This window comes from Schistocerca americana, chromosome 5 (genome assembly GCF_021461395.2).
Source record: "Schistocerca americana isolate TAMUIC-IGC-003095 chromosome 5, iqSchAmer2.1, whole genome shotgun sequence".
Lineage (NCBI taxonomy): Eukaryota > Metazoa > Arthropoda > Insecta > Orthoptera > Acrididae > Schistocerca > Schistocerca americana.
In genome coordinates, this window is record NC_060123.1 from 392993156 (window position 1) to 393016803 (window position 23648).

At 44.8% G+C, this 23648-nt stretch overlaps 1 protein-coding gene across 1 annotated transcript in view; it reads left to right on the plus strand.

Moving 5' to 3' along the window:
• The window catches only part of LOC124615995, a 193057-nt gene that overhangs the window by 70694 nt on the left and 98715 nt on the right, over positions 1-23648 (plus strand). The window contains exon 2 of the mRNA XM_047144204.1: positions 16254-16358. Coding sequence (XP_047000160.1) covers positions 16280-16358 — 79 coding nt within the window. The 5' untranslated portion in view covers positions 16254-16279. The remainder of the gene's footprint in view (positions 1-16253; positions 16359-23648) is intronic.

Sequence of the window (23648 nt, forward strand, 5' to 3'; positions counted from 1 at the left end):
TAGCTTCTCTCCATTCCCTACCTATTTCATTCCTCAGCGACTTGTATTTGGGTATTCATGAATTTCTCTGAACATTTTTGAACTTCCTACTTACATCGATAAGCTGAAGTATTTCTTGTGTTACCCATTGTTACTTCGCAGATACCTTCTTTGTGTTTATGTTTTCTTTCTATGATTGCCTAACTCTTCACCAATACTACATTGTGATCTGAGTCTGTATTTGCCCCTGGGTTCACCTTACAATTTAGTATCTAATTTCGGAATCTCTGACTGACTTTAATGTAATCTGAGATATTCCCGTATCTCCCTGCCTTGTCCAAGTACACATTCTTGAACAGAGTATTCCGTTATTCTACCTGAAATTTGTTACAGAACTGTCTTGTTCCTCCATCATTCCTTGTACCAAGCCCATCTTCTCCCTTAAACCTTTCTTCTATCCCTCCCCTACAACCGCATTCCAGCGCCCATGACTGTTGGATCCTCATCTGACTTCACGTAGTGTATTATCTGTTCTATGTCCTCATATACTTTCCCTGTCTCGCTTCATCTTCAGCATATGACGTTGGCACAAACACTGATTTATTACAACTTGCGTTGTAATGGAGAAGATCGTTTGCATTTTTGTGGTGACGAACACTCTGAAATCGTTTCTTCAGTTTCCTGAGGGTAACAGAATTCACTTCAGAGTTGGTGGTTGTCTCATGAAGGAAGACATCAAACAGAATGAGGCCTTCATACTCGCGGAAGAATGTCGCCATGTCTTTATCAGCTGAGGGTGTGGCTTTGAAGATTTTCTTTGGGGGAGAGGTCGAGTAGCGCCACACCACAGATTGCCATTTCGTTTCCGGTTCGAAATAATGAACCCATATTTCATCCCTCGTGACTATGTTCGACAAAATATTGTCCCGATCAGCATCGTTATCCCACAAGCAATTCCGCACGGATGGTCTTTCGTTGCTCTTTATGGCCTTCTGGAGATGGTCTTCTGTTGCTCTTTATGGTTATCTGTTAGGGAGCTAGGAATCGAGCAATAATTCACCTTTGAGTACCCCAATTGGTGGACGACTGTCGCACCATCACGAGTGTTTCACTACCACCAACACAAACGTTCAATTGAGCAGCGAAGTATTGGATTGTTATCCCTGGATCATCTCAAATGAGAGTGTCAGCGCGTTCCAACATTGCAGAAGAAACAGCTATGTGCGACCTGCCGGCACGTGGTAGACCAGATAGGTCTGTGCGACCTTGTTGCGACGATCTCAGACGCCTCGCCCAACGACTCATCGCGCTTTTGATCAATGTCCGGTCTCCACATACATACTGTAAGCGTCCATGAATATCTGGGACTATCTGGTTTGCCGCCAAAGGAAATTCATTGACAGCCCTCTGCTGGGAACACACATCCATTACAGTCACCATTCTGAAAGCTACAGACAGCGCCGCCACCTATCGGATATTCACGAAACTACTGGGGCTCTGGGAGAGTACTCTACAATGTCCCACATCAAATTTCGCATTTTTCATTCTAAACCGGCTGAGAAAAAAATACTTGGCATTAATTATTGAACACCCCTCGTTTTATTTTCCAGAGGTCCCCACAAAGGAAATTTGCAACAATTCTTGAGAAACATATTCCAGTTAATTTAATATAGTCCGAACCAAGTTTCAGTTGAAGTTAAAGGAAAAAATATAAGTTTTGGCAATTAAAGTTACAACCGAACTAAGGAATTACAATTAACAAACCAGTTTTGAAATTAAAAAAATAAAGACACACAGTTCAGTTACAGCTTTAAGTACTACTCCGTTGTTAGGACGAGTGATAGGTTTCAAGAGCACTGACAGTTCATAATCAGCTCCTCTGTAGCAAGGACACCCAGTGAACACTCCCATTAGGGTCGGCCCCGTACAGGTGGTGCGTGTGTCTCACAAGTTACGAATGTCACTAGCGACAATGAGCAGACTAACTACAACATGCAGAGAGAAAAGTTACACACATGCTATACACGTGAATAAATAAGAAATATAATCACTCAGAAGACAATATATTATGAAATGCATGCCAAGAATAATTACTAGTTGAGATGTGCTTGGCAGTAATGATGCAAAGACACAAATACCGTCAATTTATGTAACATGAATGCCTAGTTGGCTCGTACCTTACACTAAAAGACTTCTGGAAACTAACCAGAATACAAACTGATTTCCGCACGAGAGAAGCCACTTAAAATAATGTTCAACAGACGTACTTCTATTACCGTCAAAGTGAGGCCAGGGAGAGTACAATCGAAACGGTTAACCCTCACGACAAGACACAATGACTCAGACTAACAAATGTAAATTAGTCAGGTTTGAACATTACCTGGCATAAATTTCAAACGCAAGCCCCACGACACGCAGCTGGGTGACATTGCTCGATTAACACCGTTCGTAACGATGCACTGCAACCGATAAACAGTTATCACAGCCCATCCTCAGTACTGTATACCACCTCTACGTTCTGCCACATGAGGCGCCATACGAAGTAAGAGCCCTATCGATAGACCCGGCGAACAATACCACCGCTCCCCCGCTCCCTCCTCCCGCCACCTATCCGACCGCAGAGAAGACAATGGGATCAGGATTCCGCAGCACGGACTTTGACCGCCTTCATCAGGTATCTGTAGGAGCTGGCTCACGCCTCAGTGTTGCTAGCGGACTAGAGCTGTGGCTACCCGCATGTCGCAGGTGGCAGCTGGTGGTTACAGCAATACGTGTCCCAGCGTTTTCCAGGGTTTTGCACCACGGAACTGGCTGTTATAGCTTTAAAGAAGTTCATTGCTGATCGACTGCTTTCCAAGGCTATAAGGAGACATTATGAAACCAAGAGATATGTCAGAGGAAAGTGGTACAAATGGAAATAACTACACGAACCTTCTCTGAAACTTGCGAAAGTGCCAGTGTTTTTTTGGCGCCCACTGTCTCACGCCCCACTGTGTGGTACGTAGAGTACTTCTCACTTTACGGTGTCCCAGACGTGTTCATTAGTTCAGGATGGCTGTGGGGGAAGTGGAGAGAGCAAAAGCATTATAATATTTCTGAATCTTTCGTCAGGCAATTATAGGGTGATAGGCCGGTTCACTATCAGGCTGAAAGCATATTTCTACTTCTGTATGCGAAATAACGAACGCACTTCATTCGACCTTAGGTTCGAGTATCATTTACCCGTGTGACTCAGTGGGAATAGTAACAAGGGGCATACTTCAACATTTCGTCTGAAGAAACGACCACCTCTTCCAGTCACAGGAAAGCGGTATCAGACATATATTTGCAGTCTCATGGTGGGGATAAGCGAATGCCAAGCTATACCGTGAACGATCTGTCGAAGAGTCGGTTTTCCACACATTGAGCTTTCCCTCGACAGTTGGGACCATTGTACTCTGCGTTGTGCTTTGGACACATGTATGACGACGTTTTCTTCACATATGGTGAGGGGAGAGTTGTTGATGGTATGGTATTAGAGATGCAGAAGGAGATCGGGTAGAGAAAGAATACAGAACTAAACCGACATACCTTTTCATAAGGAACCATCCCGGTATTCACCTCTAACCACTTAGCAAACCAACGCTTAAAACGTTTCCCTGGGTAGCTACTGCTCGCTACTTTCATCTCTTACCGATTTGTACTCGATCCATTATGTGCGTTCATTGGACTGTTCATTCTCTTCATCAGGTCTATAATTATTCCTCAGGTTCACTGAGGAAAGCAAATTCTCCGCGTTCCTTATGACTGATAGATGAAGTAAGCTGCCTATCCATTTATTTTTCCAGTGCGCGTTAGTCGACATGGCCCTCTTGACTGATATCTAATAACATCCTGTTCATGTGATACTCAGAACTCTTCCGTTCACCGTGGCCATAATACCGTTACCTCAAACTACCCGCAGAGCGGCCACGTCTTTTTCAAAGACCATTGAGTGTACAGGCCAGCATTAGTTAAGAAAATGTTACTCACAGCCAAGCACAGGACATGTACTGGCAGCGGTTCCAGCTGATCACTGAGCGAGCAATGACGACGGAACAAGGGAAATAAACGTAAATTACAGATGTAAAATTAAAAATAAGCCTGTCTACAAGATTCGACTTAGCGCGATCACACGTGCTTGGCGCACAGACGGAGAGCGTTAAAGTTAATGACTTAACGGATTAATCGCCGGAAAACCAACCACCTCCCGAGAGTTAAAAGAATAAGCTCTTAAAACTGTGTTTGAATTTCTGAAAAAGAAAGTTGTTTTATTTGACTTTTTTGTAGTCATCAGTTAATACTCGTATCTCAGTTTTCATTTTATGTTGCACGAGTCTGCCGGCCGGGGTGGCCGAGCGGTTCTAGGCGCTACAGTCTGGAACCGCGCGACCGCTAAGGTCGTAGGTTCGAATCCTGCCTCGGGAATGGATGTGTGTGATGTCCTTAGGTTAGTTAGGTTTAAGTAGTTCTAAGTTCTAGGGGACTGATTACCTCAGAAGTGAAGTCCCATAGTGCTCAGAGCCATTTGAACCATTTTTGCACGAGTCTTTCGTATATTGCAAGGCAATTGAGGTATAGAGATGCCTTTTATGGCTTAGCGAACCAATCTTGGCATGAAACATGCTAACATACACAGACATAATAGAGATCGGTGGGGGTGGCTGGCCCTGGTGAACTTCGTGTCTCTGACGTTCCTCATTTTTCCTTCTTTCAGCGATTCTGCTTAAAATGTAAATCAGCACCTAAAGTAGTTATGCGCCAGAGAGTATGCTCTTCTGCTGTGGCAACATTTAGACTCTTTAAGTTTTTTTGAACTGATCCTTACAGAGCTTCAGAGGATCACTATGGGGCTTTGTATTCGCCTTCTTAATGGAAGTTGTGTTTGATAACAAGTCATCCCAATTGATGTTCACTGTGTACTCGTATGTTAACTTCTGTTCTTCGTTCTTAGGATGTGTCACCGAGTTTTGGTAACTACAGTAAACAGGGAAGTAACTACAACTGTTCAACACACGACCAGTTTGGTGCATAGTTTCAGTTCATAATCCAGGAATATCCGATGTGCGAGAGATCTAAAAGCAACATAAGCAGCAGATAACAGAGATAGAAGTGTAGGAATAGCTATTATGGACGCTATGATAATATTAAAATAACGGAAGATTGTTTTGTGACCACCCTCTTTAATGACGCGTTCAGAAAATATCATCAGATTAAATTAATCTCAATATATTTTCGAAACGCGTAATTGAAAAGAGTGGCCACAAAAATACCTGAGGCTATTTTACTATTATCATAGCGTCCATAACAGCTTTTCCTATAATGCTATCTAGTATCAACATGAGCGCACACTTCACTCGTGAATTTACATCCCAGCAAATATCCTGTTCTCGATGTCCTTTCCTCCACCAGCATTTAGCAGATAATATATATTTTGCAGAAATAATGTGGAGTGCAAATTTTATTGGAGTTATTTACTTGTTCCAAGGGTGTGCTGGAAATAGAGATATTTTTCTTTGATTTGGCCATTGCGTCGTGTTAGTAAAGATTCTTGCAAATATGTAGCCGACGAACAGAGTTCACGAGATTAACTAAATATAATAGAGATAGAGGTTCTCCTACAGAGTGAATGCAATGTCCAAGACACTGCGCGTGTTAGCTTAAGCTACTCTTGTCCTTTGTTCGATAAAAGTTCAAATGGTATTTGTCTTGGTTCAAACCTGCACTGCTATTAAACCACGCAGTCACTGATTGTCTCGCAATTACTTCAAATCAAAATGATGGCACTGTCGGTCAGTTACGATTTTCAGCAATTGTTTATGGGAAGCAGATGGACGAACGGATGTGTCTTTCCTCAGGCTTTATCACACACCTCAGCACTGTGCAGCACTCATCGAGTTGGTGTATTTGGCGATATCTGCTTTGGTGTTACGTGTTTGTAACTTCTGTGACGGCCTATAACAGTGACTTACGACACCAAATTCAGGCATCAATGTGCCTGCAGTGAGAATTCACTTCCTTCATAGCTGAAGCTCTCAGAAAAGTAAAATGAGCAATAAAGTTCATGCATTTGGTTTTTACAACCTAATCCCAATGTGTTTTTGCAGCGGACCTATTTCTAGGAAAATCCATTACACAATCAGCTCTCCAAGATCAACAACTTCTCTCATCAGAACAATCGTCAAACCTATCTCTACTGAACGTTTATCACAAATTTTGTTTTACCGTCTATTCGTGTCTACATTACCAGCAATATCCCAATGAAAGATGGAAGCAACTTGCAAGGTTTCCATCACATCTGTGATTGTCTTATGGACGATTGTAGGGTCATTGTGTTGACACCCGGTTCGAGAATGTTCTCCCACACAGGCGATATATACAGTGCGAGTCAGGAGGAAAGGTGCACACTTTGAGGGGTGATAGTATTAGTGATTTGAACAAAAAACTTCAAATGAACGTATGCCCTATTTCGAATGGTTTCCGGGATAGAACACATTTAATATAACTCTTGTACGTTTTTCTAGAGTAACTCGAAAACCGCACCCTCCAGCGAAACGTGCCGCAGTACAAAATTTAACTACATTAAATTTCCTACAAAAAATGTTGAATTCCTTCTTCTCTAGAATTAATGCTTTGTGCGAAAAGAGCGCGAGAATGATGAAAAACTCGCTCGTTTCGCATGCACTGTAGCTTACGTAGTTCTTGTCGGTCAATTTGAGGTCGTTTCCCGACGTGATAGCCCACAAGTTTCCCGTATCAAACTGTTGGTCTCAACTTGCTACCTCAATATGCAAGGACTACTTGTTTTGCCTCGTCAGGCAGAGAGGAAATACGAGGGGCGTTCAATAAATAATGTAACACTTCTTTTGTCGGTCAGATTCAGTAGAAAAATTGGGAAATTTGTATCGGTGTATCGTGGTATAATCCCGCTTCAGTCTCTGAAGTTTCATGAAATTTTCTGTAGGTGGCGGCTCCAAACTTAGCTTTCAAAATGGCATCGGTAACGGCGATGCGTTCCTAGAGGAGAGCTCTTACTGCGTTTCTTTTGAAATAAAACCAGAACATCGCAGACATTGAAAGACGCTTGCAAAATGTCTACGGAGATATGATAGTGGACTAAAGCACTTGAGACATAGGACAAAGATCTGAATGAAAAACAAGTGGAACGGTGGCCTAACTTGATTCGTCATTTGTCATTCCCAATCTAATATTATCATTTAATAACAAATCAATCATGAGGCAGCTGACACTTATCAAGATTCTTGAGAAATAGATAAAAATAGTAAATATTTTTAAATTAAACTCACCATTTATGAGGACATTTGCATTACACATAAAATTAGAAATAGTACTCAAAATGTCATTCATGGAACACAGTGGTAGCCCGACTACAAACTGTTAATCATATAATTCTGCGCCGTTACTCTGTCCCCGCAACTAGATCACAGCTGTGGGTTGATCCCCAACGGGGCTGAAATATAAGTTCAACAAACATTAAATTAAAAAAGCATTAAAATGCCTACATCTCCTCTGGTTATTCTGCTCTCATATAGACAGGATACGGGAAAGCTGCTCAAAGGCTACCCACATGTAAAACCGGAGCAGCAGTAGTATTTTACTGATTGACGAGAAGCCTATTCCACATAAATCACGTTAAGTACTTAAACAAACTACCGGGCCCGTAATACACAATTAAAATGATAATGACAGTCAAACCCTTAATTTTTTAAAGAAAACAAGAAACTCAGTGCTCAGTTTGCACAAATACTTTCGTCGCAGGCCCACACAGGCCTCAAAATTACGGAAATACTGAGTGACTTACTTCCTAATCCGGTGGCCGAGCGGTTCTAGGCGCTTCAGTCCCGAACCATGCGGCTGCTACGGTGGCAGGTTCCAATCCTGCCTTGGGCATGGTTGTGTGTGATGTCCTTAGGTTAGTTAGGTTTAAGTAGTTCTAAGTTCTAGGGGACTGATGACCACCGATGTTAAGTCCCATAGTGCTCAGAGCCATTTTTTTGTTAAGTCCCATAGTGCTTAGATTCATTTGATGTCAATCACGATACGAAATGAATAACAACAAACTACTCAACTTGAGGCTGGAACGGTAGATCAACGGAGTCGTGAGTGACCTGCAACGCTTAGCCACGTGTGATAACGGGAAAGCCACCGAAGCAGAGGGAAAACGCTTTCCTGGACAGAACCAGCAGCAACGTGTCAAACGCCGCCCATGACAGGCTATCAACATATACCAGACAACAAACAGCAAAACATGTTTGATAACATTAACACACTCAGCATTACTGAAATGGGCAATTGATAATTCAACTACTAGAACTTCAGCATATTAGCGGTCTGCTCATAGCACTGCAAGTTAACCTGCCCAGCAATAACAAAAAGCAATGTACAAGGTAATGTGAAAGAGTAATTACATAATAATTTCAGCAAGATTCAAAAATCAAGTTTTATCTAAACTAGGGCCTCTTAGGGGCCAATAGACGCTTTAACTATGGTACACACCATATGGCAGATGACCGATTAAACCCTACAACTAGTGCTCAAAGGACTCCTCAACACAAAGTAAGAGAGTGTGCAAATACAAGCACGTACATGCACTTGATCCACACACGCGTGCCTTCAGGTTGAGCGCACACAACTTCAGTTAGAGGCCAAATCCAATAACTACCATAGGAAGGTCCAAGGCGTCTACAGCAAATATAAATTAGATTCGGTAGTATCAAATACTCAATAATAACAAACCATGGTTTCAAGTACAAGATTAACATTGCAAAATATTAGCTTGGCGCATACAGAAACCTCCAGATTGAGACACACACTCCCAAAGCGGTAACCGAGTCATAAGGAAACTTGATTCCTGGCCCTGCTCACACCTGGAAAAATCAACAACCATTAAGTACAGTACCTCCTAAACAGTCTTCATAGATAATCTGAAACAAATACCAAGGGATCTAATAGCTTAACGACTCCAGGTGGGCACCGATTGTTGCTGCCATGTTGCTCGTGGTTGCTAACAAGTTGTTCAACCCATCGCGGCGTATTTAGCACACCACAATTCACTGATGCACGTCGTAACCAGGTTTCACGTGACGAGAGCCGCTCATGCCCACTAAATTCGCCGGTAGCAACGGTCAACGCTGCAGGAAAACGCGGTGCCCATAGCCCAACGGTCAATAGTGTTAAGTCGCTGCAATTTCAAGGAAGCCAAGTACTCTGGTACACCCGGCCAGCTCCGCGTCCGACACACTCCTCGCCACAACACACAGCCCCATAGATAACACTCTCTCTCACTCTCATCTGCTACTTTCCCCTCGTTGGGGAAATGTGTTGAGGAGTTTTTAGCTTTTTGGCTTTTATTCCGTGTGGTTATTTCTGTGACTTTTGGGCGTCTGCCTAATTTGATGAATGTTCTGTGTTTGTCTGGTACTTGCCTGAGATTGGCGAGATGATTGATGTTATGGGAGAGGGAACAGGATTAGAGATTGGATATAGGGATTTTCCCTACGGCTTAGTCGTCAAAGATCGTCATTGTTCGTTTGCGCTTGTCGCAGTAGATGTCATACTGACCTAGAGAGCTTATGAAGTCATTTCCTGATCTGGAAGAGCTCTCTTAGAAGGCCCTTAGCAGTTCTTGGAAGCCGGCTGGTGTGGCCAAGCGGTTCTAGGCGCTTCAGTCTGGAACCACGCGACCGCTACGGTCGCAGGTTCGAATCCTGCCTCGGGCATGGATGTGTGTGTTGCCTTTTGGTTAGTTAGGTTTAAGTGGTCCTAAGTTGTAGGGGACTGATGACCTCAGATGTTAAGTTCCATAGTGCCTAGAGCCATTTGAACCATTTAGTTCTTCGAAACGCTCTTTCATGAATGGGATTTCAGCTGCGGTATGCAGATCGACAGTGGGGAATTCCAGGGTAGATGCAGTGCCCTTCTGAGAGTGCGGTTCTGCAGCCTCTGCTGCTTCGCTGCGTATCCCCAGACAGGGCATGAATACTGCATTACTGGTTGTATAAGGGCCTGATATACATTCACCCCCACAGAGCAGTGGAGGGAGCTGGTTGTGTTGAAGACTGGGTATAGGATGGGCATCTGGCACAGACCTTCCTGTGGACCTCGTCTATGTGGGGTTTACTCGTAATACGAGAGTCCAAGGTTAGGCCAAGATACTTGGCGGTTCAGCGCCAGTGGGGTTGGGTTACATTCAAGTGATGGTGGAAGGGTGTAGAGGGGGAGGGGCGTTGAGGAAATCCGCACCTTCCGAGCCATGTGATCAGCATAGCCTGCGTGTTCTCAGAGTTGATGGAGATGCCCCAGCGATGGGCCCAACTTTCTGTGTCATCTAAAGCCCTTTGTAGCCTATTGAAGACCAGGTCCTTGTTCGCATTACGTGTGTAGGAGGCTGTGTCGTCTGCATATAGTGCAGTGTGCGCCAGGGGGCCGTTGGTGTGTCCGCAGTGAACAAGCTGTACGATATGGGCTACAGAACCTATCCCTGCGGCACCCCAGCACGAAGGTGGCTGAGTCTACATTAGCAGAGAAAGTTCTACCCATGAGATAGCTTTTAATTTAACTATGCTCCCAGGGGAACCCTTGTGTGTATAACTTGTAGAGTAGCCCACTATGCCATACTGAGTCGAAGGCTTTGGCTACGGCTATTAGCACTATCCCGCAGTAGCCTATGTGGTTGAAGCCCTCTGTGGCTGCTTCAACCACTCTCGTGATCTGTTGTGGGGAAGAGTAGTTGTGCCGGAATACTAATTGGAAATCACGCAGAAGTTGCTCTCTGGTTATATGTTCCTGTATGGGTATTAGCAGGAGGTGCTCGTAGATCTTACTGAGATTTGGCAAGAGGTTAATCGGCCTGTAGCGCTGCGGGAATAGAGGGTCATTCCTTGATTTGTGGATCGCGACCACTTCCGCATGTTTCGAGCAAGCTGGGAACTCGTGGGATCGAGTAATCTCGTTGAAGACGTTCATGTAGTGTGTGATCACCGCGGGCAGGAGGGTTTTAACTAACTGATTGGTGACAGTGTCGTGTACTGGCGTCGTGTACTGGCACCTTTTCTGTTGGAATGAACCTAATTACTTTTGCCACGTCTTTGGGGGTGAGAAGTGGGAGATCGTCTTCTGCGTCTTCCTCAGCATTGAGGAAGACAGGCAGTTGACAGTGAACAACCTCTTCGTGCTCATCGTCTTGGGGTTCTTCGGCCTGGAATTGCTTCTCGAAGGTATCGGCGAGGGCGTTGTCCTTATCAGCATGGCTATAGACCATCACCAGCTCGCCGTGCAGGGGTGTCATTCTAGCGAGTCTTTTAATGAACTGTCTGGTAGCTTGCCAAAGGTGTGATCGTCTATTTTGAGGGCTGAGAGGCTGTTTTGTCATTGCTGGTTTCTGTGGTCATTGAGCGCTGCCTTCAGCTCTCCCTGTAGACGATTGAGCAGCCTCCTGGTGGCCTGATCTCTTGTGAACTACTGCTTTTCTACTCTATTTTCGTGTCGAATTTGAGCTCGTAAATGTTCCAGGAGCTGCAATGGTGAGGGCAGACCGTCCCTTTTTGTATGTGTGTGTGTGTTGCGGGGGGGGGGGGGGGGGGGGCGAAGGGTAGCACCTTCGGCTGCATGCAGGATGGTTCCTGTTAGGTCTCGTAGCGCATGTTCTACTGTTTCGGCAGTAGGTGATAAAGAGCGAGTGATGTCCGAGGTGACAGTTTCTCGGTAATGTTCCCAAACCTGCGCATTTGTGTGATGACTCGCAACCGGACGGGGTGGCCTAGCGGTTCTAGGCGCTACAGTCTGGAACCGCGAGACCGCTACGGTCGCAGGTTCGAATCCTGCCTCAGGCATGGATGTGTGTGATCTCCTTAAGTTCGTTAGGTTTAAGTAGTTCTAAGTTCTAGGGGACTGATGACCTCAGAAGTTAAGTCCGATAGTGCTCAGAACCATTTGTACCATTTTTGATGACTCCCACATCGACCTCGAAGACGACAGTGTTGTGGTCGGCGGACATTCTTCCTCCTAGCGAGGGCTATGTCTAATACTCCGGGCCTACATCCATTTTTAGGAGAGTGAGGGGGCGCAACTGGACCCCATGTTTCATAGTGGTGGTTGTGCACTTTTTGTTGCAGTTTGGCGCCTGCTCTGGAGTTTTCGATTTTATTGGTAGCTGGTATGCATATTTGGTGATGGGGTATCCCTCTTTTTACTTATATGATAACTCCTCCACCTTGTGTGGGCCTATATACACAGTAACCATTGTAACTGGGAACTGTCATTTTGATTCCCAGCTTGAGGTGGGTTTCCGCCAGCATGCATGTCAATTGAGAATTTCTTTATGAATTCATTGAATTCGGCCACTTGATGAACAATGCTGTCTGCGTCAAAGGCCCCATTCTCAGACGTGGGATATTTGGTCATCTACCCATGATGGGATTTTGCTACTACTGGTGAAGTCACAGAGGGGAGCGACTGCTGGACTGCTGCCTGAAGGGCAGTGAGGACTTGCGTATTTTGCCTCTGGGCCTCCCTGAATTCCTTCATCATCTCCATGACAAGGTTCATGGTCTGGACTATCATGCCTAACAGTTGATCCGATTGGGGGGGGGGGGGGGGAGGAGATTGTGGAACTGCTGGGGAGAGGTTTGCAATCTCTTTGGCAGCTTGTGTTATGGATTCCCTAGAGGTTTCTCTCTGGTTGTTGTTGTTTTGTCTTATACGGTGTTGTTTTAGTGCTTGTGGTTGATGTTGTGGTAACAGAGCTACGCTTTCGTGGCTTCTTCGTGGGGAAACAACTTCAGCGTATGTTGCCCTCGGAGTGTCATGTCTTGGTTTAAGCCGTCTTGTCTGCATGTGTTAATGTCCTTGGTTTCTTTGTGGGTCTAGAGGTGGTGGGACGGCCTTTTGTCTGCTGTGTATGTCTTTTATGGACCTCACAACCTTGGTAACCCACAGTGTGGTTTTTGCCACACAGCACACACCTTATTTGTGGACCCATGGGTTTGAGTCTACAGGACCTCGTGTCTTGGGCCTCGGCGCAGTTCCTGCATCTCACTCCCATGGTGCAGTGTTTGGCAATATGGTTCAGTCCCTGACACCTGAAGCACTGCACCCTTTCTTAGAGTGGCGCAGTGGCTCGGTGGTGGCAGGCACAGCTGGGACCATTTTTATCTCACTTCTGTTCTGGGGACATTCGGCAGTGTGACCTGCAAAAAAGGCCACTTGCTTTCGACTTTGCCCATCTGCTGAAATCCGCAACAATCAGAGGGAGATAGTGGGTGACATGTTTCTGTTTTTCTGTTGCAGTTCTGTTATTTTGTGTTTCTTCTGGGTTATCAGCCATCGCCTGAAACCTTTCCAGGTTGGGTTCTAGTCCCAGGGCCGCTGGAGGCTTCGGCTGGTAAAAGGTTTTCCTCGCCAACACAAAACCATCCAAATATTGCCCGGTTATGCAGTTCACCTCCAGGTCGATGGTTTCCTGGTCCCCTCGCAGGGCGACAACTGGTGTTGTCGGGGGCCCAGTCTCCTCAGAGGGTGATGGGGTTGTTGGGATAGGGGTGGTGGACCTCTTCTGGCTCTTTGTGTGTCAACTGCTTCTTTGCACGCTGCTGTTTGGATGGACTTGTGTGTGTCTGCGGGGGGGGGGGGGGGGGGCGGTTGGAGGCAATTTAGGTATTTGGATCGGGTGGAGGGTTGGGTCAAGGTGGTGGGTTAGTGGAGGGTTTCGATCGGCTGACAGGTCGTCTGCTTGCCTTTACTCGGGGATGCTATGTAACTTGGGAGGTTGTTTGTGGCATTGGCAAGCAGGAGCGGACTTAGGACAAGGGGAGAAGGAGTGGTATAGTAAGTACTGACGGTGTATGATGATGTTGGAGTTTTGTGGATTACAGAGTTATGGTATTTGTAGAAATGTATGGATGGAAATGGGGAAGAGCCACTCACAACCATCGTTGTCACCTTTGGGTTACCCGGTTGCACTGCTAAGCCTAATGTGCTGGTGCACGCAGAGGTCTGGCCGGCTTCCAGGTCCTGGCCTACAATTTGCCTATCTTTTGTGGGAGCAGAGCCTGGCCTGCGGCATCTGGGATGCTCGAAACGGCTGGTGACGCAGCCCGCGGCAACAACAAGACGCGCCTTTTGACGACAGTGGTAGATCGCTGCAACCTCAAGCCACCACTAGCGAACGACATTCCAAAGCGGCGAAAAGACACAACAATTCCGCTCTCAAGGCTTACTCAGGCTGCATTGTTCTCAGATGGTCTCCCTGAGTGCCGAACTGTATTTTAACAAGAACGCAGTTGGTCACTCCTGCGTCCTCTGTATGCCAAAATTTGAAAGCTTTACGCACCCTCTAGACGTAACCCGTAAGCAGGCCCCTGTGGCTCGATGCAGTGCTGTATGTACTCCCGCAACTCCGCATACGATCCACACAGTACGGCTGCCACTGAGCGACTGAGAGGTAACACGTAAACCTGCAAAACTATACGACCATGGCCAGAGTCGATTGAACGCTCGCCCAAGTGACTCCTGTAGGATCAAGCGCGCGCCCTGACGGAAACCGCCACGGTTCAGCACTGTGATTCGTTTGGTGAGACGTCTGTCATCATCGCAACAAGATTGCGCAAACCTGTCCCATCTTCCACGTGCCGGCCAGCCGCTGTGCCTGCCGCAATGCTGGAAAGTGTGAACACTCTCATTCGAGCTGATCGACGGATCATAATGAAACACCTCACTGCACAATGCTGACGCGCTTGTTCACCAATAGGGCACTCAAAGCTGTGTGCCCGCTTCGTTCCTCGTCTCCTAATAGAGAACCATAAAGAGCAGCGAAGGATCCTCCGACTTCCATCCGTTTGTCGCAGCGGAGAACGCACTCTGTGGGAAGAAGTATGTGGATGATCGGCTGCTTCCTGGTGCACTTGTAAAGTGGTACCACGTGGGCATACATGTCCTCACAGTTAGGTGGCGTATCGCCCTCACAAAGATTAATTGGAAAAGTAGGGTTTTGTAGGCAGAAGATTGGGGGAATAACACAGTGTACTGAAATTCTAAATAAAACCAACCTGCTTTCAGATAATGAATATGTTGCATTACTTGTGGCACGCCCCTCGTGATCATGTTGAACACCAGAGATGAACTGTCACTAATTTAATTATTATACCAAACATCTCATTGTGTTATTACACTTTTATTGTGTTATGGACTCTTTCGTTCTTATAATGCCTTCATTTTGCAGTCGAACGGCAACGGCTTCTCATTTTACCCGGTTTCGGAAACAGGAAATAATGTTTATCATATAAACACACCAGTTTAGTAAGCCTGATCTACATTGTGTGTAGCTGTTGAGGCTCGAAACCTAATCTGCAACAGTCATCGGATGATAACGAAACCAAACATGCATCAGAAATGATAAAACATGACAATATCCTTCAAAATTTTACAGGTATGCTTCGTAACATGATAAGCAAATATCCTGTAAAAGTACACACTTGATGGATATACAATTAGTGCCAGAAACATAAGAGAGATTAAGAAAAATGGCATTAACTCGACTAGATCATCACTAACCTGAATTAAAATGAATAATTTTATATTTCGACAGTATTCTGGTTTTTTCTCTTGCTGAGCTACGTCTTTTAGTGGGACTATGTATAAACAAATTTAACGTGTTCTAGGCGGGGTTCGTTGCCACTGTTAATGAAACACTCAGTCCACTATAGTCTGTCTCAAGTTCGTATTAACGCAGAACAGACAAAGGAAAGACCAAATTACGTAATATGTGAGATGAGGTTTTATAAAGCAGAGTAACAACGAATATGTTTCTCAAACGTACGAATGTATACTTCTTCAATGGTTTTTTTCCTTGTGCTTAAAAAATAATTCATAATCATGAGCACATAACGACATTATTATTTATGCGTTAGATGAGATAAACTCTTTCTCTTGCAACCGATTGTTTTATTAGTGTCTACACCTATTCATGCTGGGCATCTTCAGTGATATTATCTGTCATTTTCATTTTTCCGTGTGTTCTTCTGTTCGTAGTGAGAGAAAGTAAAAGTTTAAAATTGATGCCTCACATTTAAACATTTCACTGTGCATAATCTATTTTTTTGCGCATATTTCCTTATCGCCGTAATTTCTCCGAGAGAAACAGGGCAGTGATATGCAAGATTCCTGATAACGCACTGTCCGTATCATACGCTACATGTGCTACGGCTAAACCATCTCTTAACAACAGAACTTTTCCGCAGGGTCCCGGCGCTATGGCTCAGTGCACATGCGCGGGCTGAGGTCCGCCATGGCGCTGCGCTGCGCTTGCGCGCTGCTGCTCTGCTCCGCCATGACTCCACATGCTGGTAAGTCTGCACTGTAGGATCACTTCTTGATACTACACTCCATTTCAAAATGCCCAGAAACTAATATTGTACCTGGCCTGTGTAACGTAATTATGAAACTTCCACCAGTCTCATAAGAAGTAAAAATGTGTTTGGAAGAAACTCTAGGTCCATCAAATCCACATAGCAGTAATCGAATTCGAGCCCAATCTCTTGTGTACAATTGAAACATACAGAAGTTACCAAAAAAACATGTACTGAATTCTGTAGGCAGCTGAAAAGAGAACACTGACTGTATTTTTCTATCGCATGTTCTGTTTCTAAGAGGTCTTCTTTAAGGAATATTTAATGTATGTTTAGAAGCCAAGTAGAGAAACTTCGACTGAAGTCTAATAGCTATGCCACAAATAAAGTCTCATTTGTCACTACGGCACCATTTCGTTAACCTGAATAGAAATGCCTTCATAGTTTCCGTAATGGCTGCTGTAGTTCATACCTGAATCAACAATGCAGCAGAGAAAACCAGTGTTGTGGAGCATGAGTTATTGGTTTAAACTCAGGGTACTTTACAAAAATAGTACAGATTTAAGACAAAAATTAAAACACCATTGAATCTCTACTACTGCTAGGTTTTTCTCGTGTGACACTCACCTCTTGGTATCCTGACGAAAGAGCCCAGTGATATGATAGCACTATACCGACAAAAACTGTTCAATTTTGCGGGGAAACAAGTAAATACTGTGGCGACTGTAGAATTGTCCTCAACACTCCGTTAGTCACGTGATAATTCCCGACACGGTTCCCCGAGCGGATGACAAATGTCATCCCGCAATACGCGGTCTATTGGATGCTTTGGATGGTGTGTATAAATGATTTTAGGATTTTTAATAAATCTAAAGACATTCAATGAGAGAACGTTGCTCAATTTTAACTTTATTAGCCCCAAGCTGATTTTTTTCTATAAGACCAATTTCATTTACAGCTTGATTTGAAGCCTTGCAGTGGTATTTATAATATGAATAAACAATTTAACGATGCAGTATTCTTAATACTGTAAAACAGTACCACAGACCACCTTCTTGTGTTTCGTGACGCGTTGTTTTTCTTATATAGCTGATCCAAAAAGATCTATCCCCACTTTTGACATGTTACAGAAGGTAAACATTTCAGGTTGCTTTTGTTCTTGTGTTTAAGAGTCCATAGCATCGTCGTAATGCATCCTTAACAGCACCAACACTGTCCTATTTTTCTTCGGACTGTATAATGCTAATGTACAATCACGTTGAAATCTGAAGATAAATGATTCTATCACCCTTTCTTCTATTTCTTTTTTTTTTCGGCAGAAATTCTTTTTGTACATTCAGTCTCTCTCTTCTAAACTCAGAGTAAGCCGTTTTTACATCAACCAAAGTTCAAATGGCTCCAAGCATTATGAGACTAAACATCTGAGGTCATCAGTCACCTAGACTTATAACTACTTAAACCTAACTGACCTAAGGACATGACACACATCCATGCCCGAGGCAGGACTCGAACCTGCGACCGTAGCAGCAGCACGGTTCCGGACTGAGGCGCCTAGAACAGCTCGGCCTCAGCGGCCGGCATCAACCAAAGGAAACACTTTTATATTTAGCAGCGCTTTGCTAGGAATATATTTCTCGAATGGGCAGTTTCATCTGAACGCCAAAAGCTGTTCGTCAGTAGTAAAGTATCCACTAGGTGTGAAATATTGTTGGCAGTTGTTCGTAAATAGTCGTAGTACCTCTCTCGTACCAGACAAATTGTCACTCTGTCTCTCCGAACAATCATGTATGTTGTTAAACGTCAGACACCTTAAGAGAAAGCTGAATCGGTTTTCACTCAGGCACAAGTAACATTATTCAAGCCATTGCCCTTGGATTTATCCCACTACTTTGATATATTCCATCTTCATTATCTTAGAGGTACACACAGTTATAACAAACCAATGAAAGCTATGATCTCTATGGTATATTTTTCCTTAGCTTCCCTTTCCCTAGAAAAGTTCCCAAGAACTTAGCTGAAGAAAATATTAGTACATATTGTGACGGATTCGGGTAAATACGTAATAATATTACAAGATCTTCTTCTGACATTGATATTTACTTTCCCTCCATTTAGTTATTCCATTTTCCCCTAAAAATGCGTCCTCTTGAATTGCTTCCTCCTGTAATTCAAATACATCATTTTCTAATACTTCTTGTTCTGTTGCTGAATCATGACCAGTTTCATATGCACAGTCCTTGTTCTGTGAGTCAACAATATCACTGTCAAGATCTTCAGCACTCAACTCATGGAACAACCCAGTCATACATCAGGAGCTCTACCGAACTCTGCCTGTGTTTTTTTTAAGGCCTTTGACGTTTCTTCCACTAACTTAAAGTGAAGTGAATACTAGGCGAAAAGAAAATTAACTGCAATCACTTACAGTAAGTCTGCAATAACGCCCGTGAACGATGAACTGAAAGTAGGAAAGCGGTAAAGTAACATACACTTGGAAATTTGTGGCAAGGTCTTATGCGACCAAACTGCTGAGATCATTGGTCCTTAAGCTTTCACACTACTTAATCTAACTTAAACCAACTTACACTAAGGACTACACGCACTACCCCGCTCGGCGCATTACTTCGTTTCAGAAAGTAACAGCAGAGGTCGGGCGGATGACCAGTGTCCTCCAGGATACAATAGTGTTCCATTAACAATGGAAATTGCATAACTGAAACTAACAATAGCTGCAGCTAACAGCCAGAGAGTTGGCGCGAGCTCAATCCAGCCCGGTCGGAAAAATGTGTGCCTTAGAATCATGTTGATAGTGAATGCCATCCGCGCGAGCAAAGGAGGGGTAACACGAAATTATTTCCTATGACATATAACACACTACCGACAAAAAGATGAACAAACAATGACTTCCAAATTATCAGACATCAACATGAACAGAATCCAATTCCTTAAATTTAAGGCCTTGACACATTATGCGATGGTGTTCTGCTGATAGAAAAGGTACATTGTATGTAAAGTGGAATAACCAGCAGTTCCTTACCTTCCTGCCTTCCTTCCTTCCTATCTCTCCCTCTCTATGTGTATCTCTCTCTGCAGGGTGTTTCAAAGTCGTTGTGAGAAATATAAATACGGGTGACACTTCACGTCATGGGAAACAACTATTGTTCCAGAGTAAATGTTTGCTGATGCTGCCCAGCCACGCTAGGCTTTGTATAAAACTGCTTATGCACCTGACAGGCTGCAGGGAGTAAGCATTCCGTGGCGTTCGTTTGTAATACACTCCTGGAAATTGAAATAAGAACACCGTGAATTCATTGTCCCAGGAAGGGGAAACTTTATTGACACATTCATTGGGGTCAGATACATCACATGATCACACTGACAGAACCACAGGCACATAGGCACAGGCAACAGAGCATGCACAATGTCGGCACTAGTACAGTGTATATCCACCTTTCGCAGCAATACAGGCTGCTATTCTCCCATGGAGATGATCGTAGAGATGCTGGATGTAGTCCTGTGGAACGGATTGCCATGCCATTTCCACCTGGCGCCTCAGTTGGACCAGCGTTCGTGCTGGACGTGCAGACCGCGTGAGACGACGCTTCATCCAGTCCCAAACATGCTCAATGGGGGACAGATCCGGAGATCTTGCTGGCCAGGGTAGTTGACTTACACCTTCTAGAGCACGTTGGGTGGCACGGGATACATGCGGACGTGCATTGTCCTGTTGGAACAGCAAGTTCCCTTGCCGGTCTAGGAATGGTAGAACGATGGGTTCGATGACGGTTTGGATGTACCGTGCACTATTCAGTGCCCCCTCGACGATCACCAGTGGTGTACGGCCAGTGTAGGAGATCGCTCCCCACACCATGATGCCGGGTGTTGGCCCTGTGTGCCTCGGTCGTATGCAGTCCTGATTGTGGCGCTCACCTGCACGGCGCCAAACACGCATACGACCATCATTGGCACCAAGGCAGAAGCGACTCTCATCACTGAAGACGACACGTCTCCATTCGTCCCTCCATTCACGCCTGTCGCGACACTACTGGAGGCGGGCTGGACGATGTTGGGGCGTGAGCGGAAGACGGCCTAACGGTGTGCGGGACCGTAGCCCAGCTTCATGGAGACGGTTGCGAATGGTCCTCGCCGATACCCCAGGAGCAACAGTGTCCCTAATTTGCTGGGAAGTGGCGGTGCGGTCCCCTACGGCACTGCGTAGGATCCTACGGTCTTGGCGTGCATCCGTGCGTCGCTGTGGTCCGGTCCCAGGTCGACGGGCACGTGCACCTTCCGCCGACCACTGGCGACAACATCGATGTACTGTGGAGACCTCACGCCCCACGTGCTGAGCAATTCGGCGGTACGTCCACCCGGCCTCCCGCATGCCCACTATACGCCCTCGCTCAAAGTCCGTCAACTGCACATACGGTTCACGTCCACGCTGTCGCGGCATGCTACCAGTGTTAAAGACTGCGATGGAGCTCCGTATGCCACGGCAAACTGGCTGACACTGACGGCGGCGGTGCACAAATGCTGCGCAGCTAGCTCCATTCGACGGCGAACACCGCGGTTCCTGGTGTGTCCGCTGTGCCGTGCGTGTGATCATTGCTTGTACAGCCCTCTCGCAGTGTCCGGAGCAAGTATGGTGGGTCTGACACACCGGTGTCAATGTGTTCTTTTTTCCATTTCCAGGAGTGTATGTGTTGCTTGACATCAATTCTTCTGGTCCACGTGAAAAGCGGCAGGCCGAGCAAAATTGAAGTTCCTCATTCACTTCTAAGATATTGTATGCCACACACCTTGTTAGTCAATTAAATCAACCATGCTGGTTCAACGAAAACTTGTCATCCCATGACCTATGAGTACTAGAGGAAGTCTAGCATCGCGCAGTGGGGGGAAGAAGCAGGGAACGTTTAATCGTTTGTCGTAATGATTTCAAACGCCTTGTATTCCAAATGTATATCTTATGGAACTTGATGCCAAACGTCGGTTCAATGGTCAATTTCATCAAGTAATACGTGGTTTCTGAACAATAGCTATAACGTCTTAGAAAATGAGATTCCACTCGTTTTCAGATGGGACACGAGAATATGCAACGTACCTAACTTATTTAGTGGGCTACTACGTCACGAAAGAGTATTCGAGAATCACTTTAGCTATAAGTTAAAGTAGTCCCCTAGCAATAAAGGAGTGAATATCACTTGCAAGGAGTGTAATTCCTATTATATAAGAAACTCCAAAATTATATCTCTGCAACATACAACTGAAATATCCTTATTGTGCAAAGTCGAAGACCATTGGCCTCACCTTTTCTCACCTCATTTAGTGCATTCTTAGGATCATACGTGTTAATCAGTCGTGTTTCTTCTATAGCAGACTTTTATAATAAGTGGTCGTATTTCTTACTGTTTCGTTTTCTTAGCTTACGTACGTGTTAATCAGTCGTGTTTCTTCTATACCAGACTTTTATAATAAGTGGTTGTATTTCTTACTGTTTCGTTTTCTTAGCTTAAATTTTGCTTGCTCTTCAGCCCTCTTCCATGCTAAGCTCCCTGAAAAATCATTGTACAGTTCTGAGTCCTCATTGCTTTCTTGCACTTGCTGTAGAAGTCCATAAGCAGCAAAATTTGCCGAACGCTCGTTCAGCGGGCAGCGAATGAGGCTGCAGTCGTTGAGGGGGCAGTTTTTGAGGGGGCAGTTGTTGAGGGGTAGTCGTTGTGGGGGCAGTCATTGAGGAGGCTGTTGTTGAGGAGGCAGTCATTGAGGAGGCAGTCTTTGAGGATACACTGTTGGTAGCTCTTTGGTTCTTCTGGGTGATTTGTTGCTCAGCGTCAATTTGCCCATACACATCTCAGCAACCATCACTCACCCTTCTCACCTATGGCCCATGGTGCATCACAGCTGCTTTGAGGCTGGTTTTGGATGACATTATTTTGCCTCGCACGGTATACTTTAACCATGTGGCATAAGAAAAGTGTTCAAACTTCACTGTTTCGGAAATACTTCCGCCCTTGGTCCAATATCTAATGATCATGTTCCTTGGGACGTCAGGTAAATATCTCCATTCCCATATTACGGCATTGACAGGGCTGATCTCACTTTCCCCAATGCCCATATATACCATCAACTGATAGTATTGCCACCAGTTGTCTTGAGCTGTTACTGCACGTTGACGTCGAATGCAGTCGGCGGTCATATTAAAGTAACTGGCCCATGTGTTATTACTAATAAGTGGTACTTATAACGACTGTAAATAATATGTTTTTCTGAATACATGATATTGACATTCATAAAATATAAGCATGAGCAGGGCGTAGGAGAATAACTGGCATCAGTCGCAATAGAAAGTGATACTATGTAATGGTCGACGGATTTCGGGCTTGCGCTCAACTTCCATCCAATTACATTTTCCATGCTCATTGTTGATCATCACTGAGCATGGATACAGATAATAGAATAAACCTGAAAAGTGGCGCAAACCAAAAATCGGCCATGCATTGTATAAAACTACGTTCAACAGTGACTAGCAATGGTTAGTATTCTAACCCTATACAGAAATAGTAATAGAATTCAGCTGAATCCGTTATAGACAAAATTCACATAATTCGAAGTATCCCCTTTTGCCTGTACAGAGTGATCAGTTTCAGCATTCAGAATGAGATTTTCACTCTGCAGCGGAGTGTGCGCTGATATGAAAATTCCTGGCAGATTAAAACTGTGTGCTCGACCGAGACTCGAACTCGGGACCTTTGTCGTTCGCGGGCAAGTGCTCTACCAGTATGTCAGTTTAATTGAAGAATAGAGCTGATACCGATTTTCGCTATCGACATTGCAAGACATCTCATTAGTATAATGCTTCTCAGGATTTGCGACCCTTAGTCCCCCGCTTTCGTTTGAAGCTAGACATAGAAGTTCCTTGTCCACAGATTCTGACTGACATTAATTTTTCCAGGTGATTTTCTCCAGCGACGTTGATAACCCCTCATAGGGAATTTGCTATTTCTCTGTCGTATTCCACCCGAATCGTTAGATGTCGTACACTTAATAGCCACAACGCTACGGTCACCTACCTAATAGCCGTTATGTCACGTTTGGTACGAATAACAACTTCGACGCTTCGTGACATGGCAGTAATGAGGCCTTAGTAGGTCGCTGGAGAGATTTGGCATCACATCAGTACGCACAACACACCTAATTGCAGAAAGAATATAGTCACTAACTATTCAGATTGAAGAGAGGTATCACTGCTGTAGAGGTCGAATTTATTAAACTAGTCAAGAGGCCAATTAG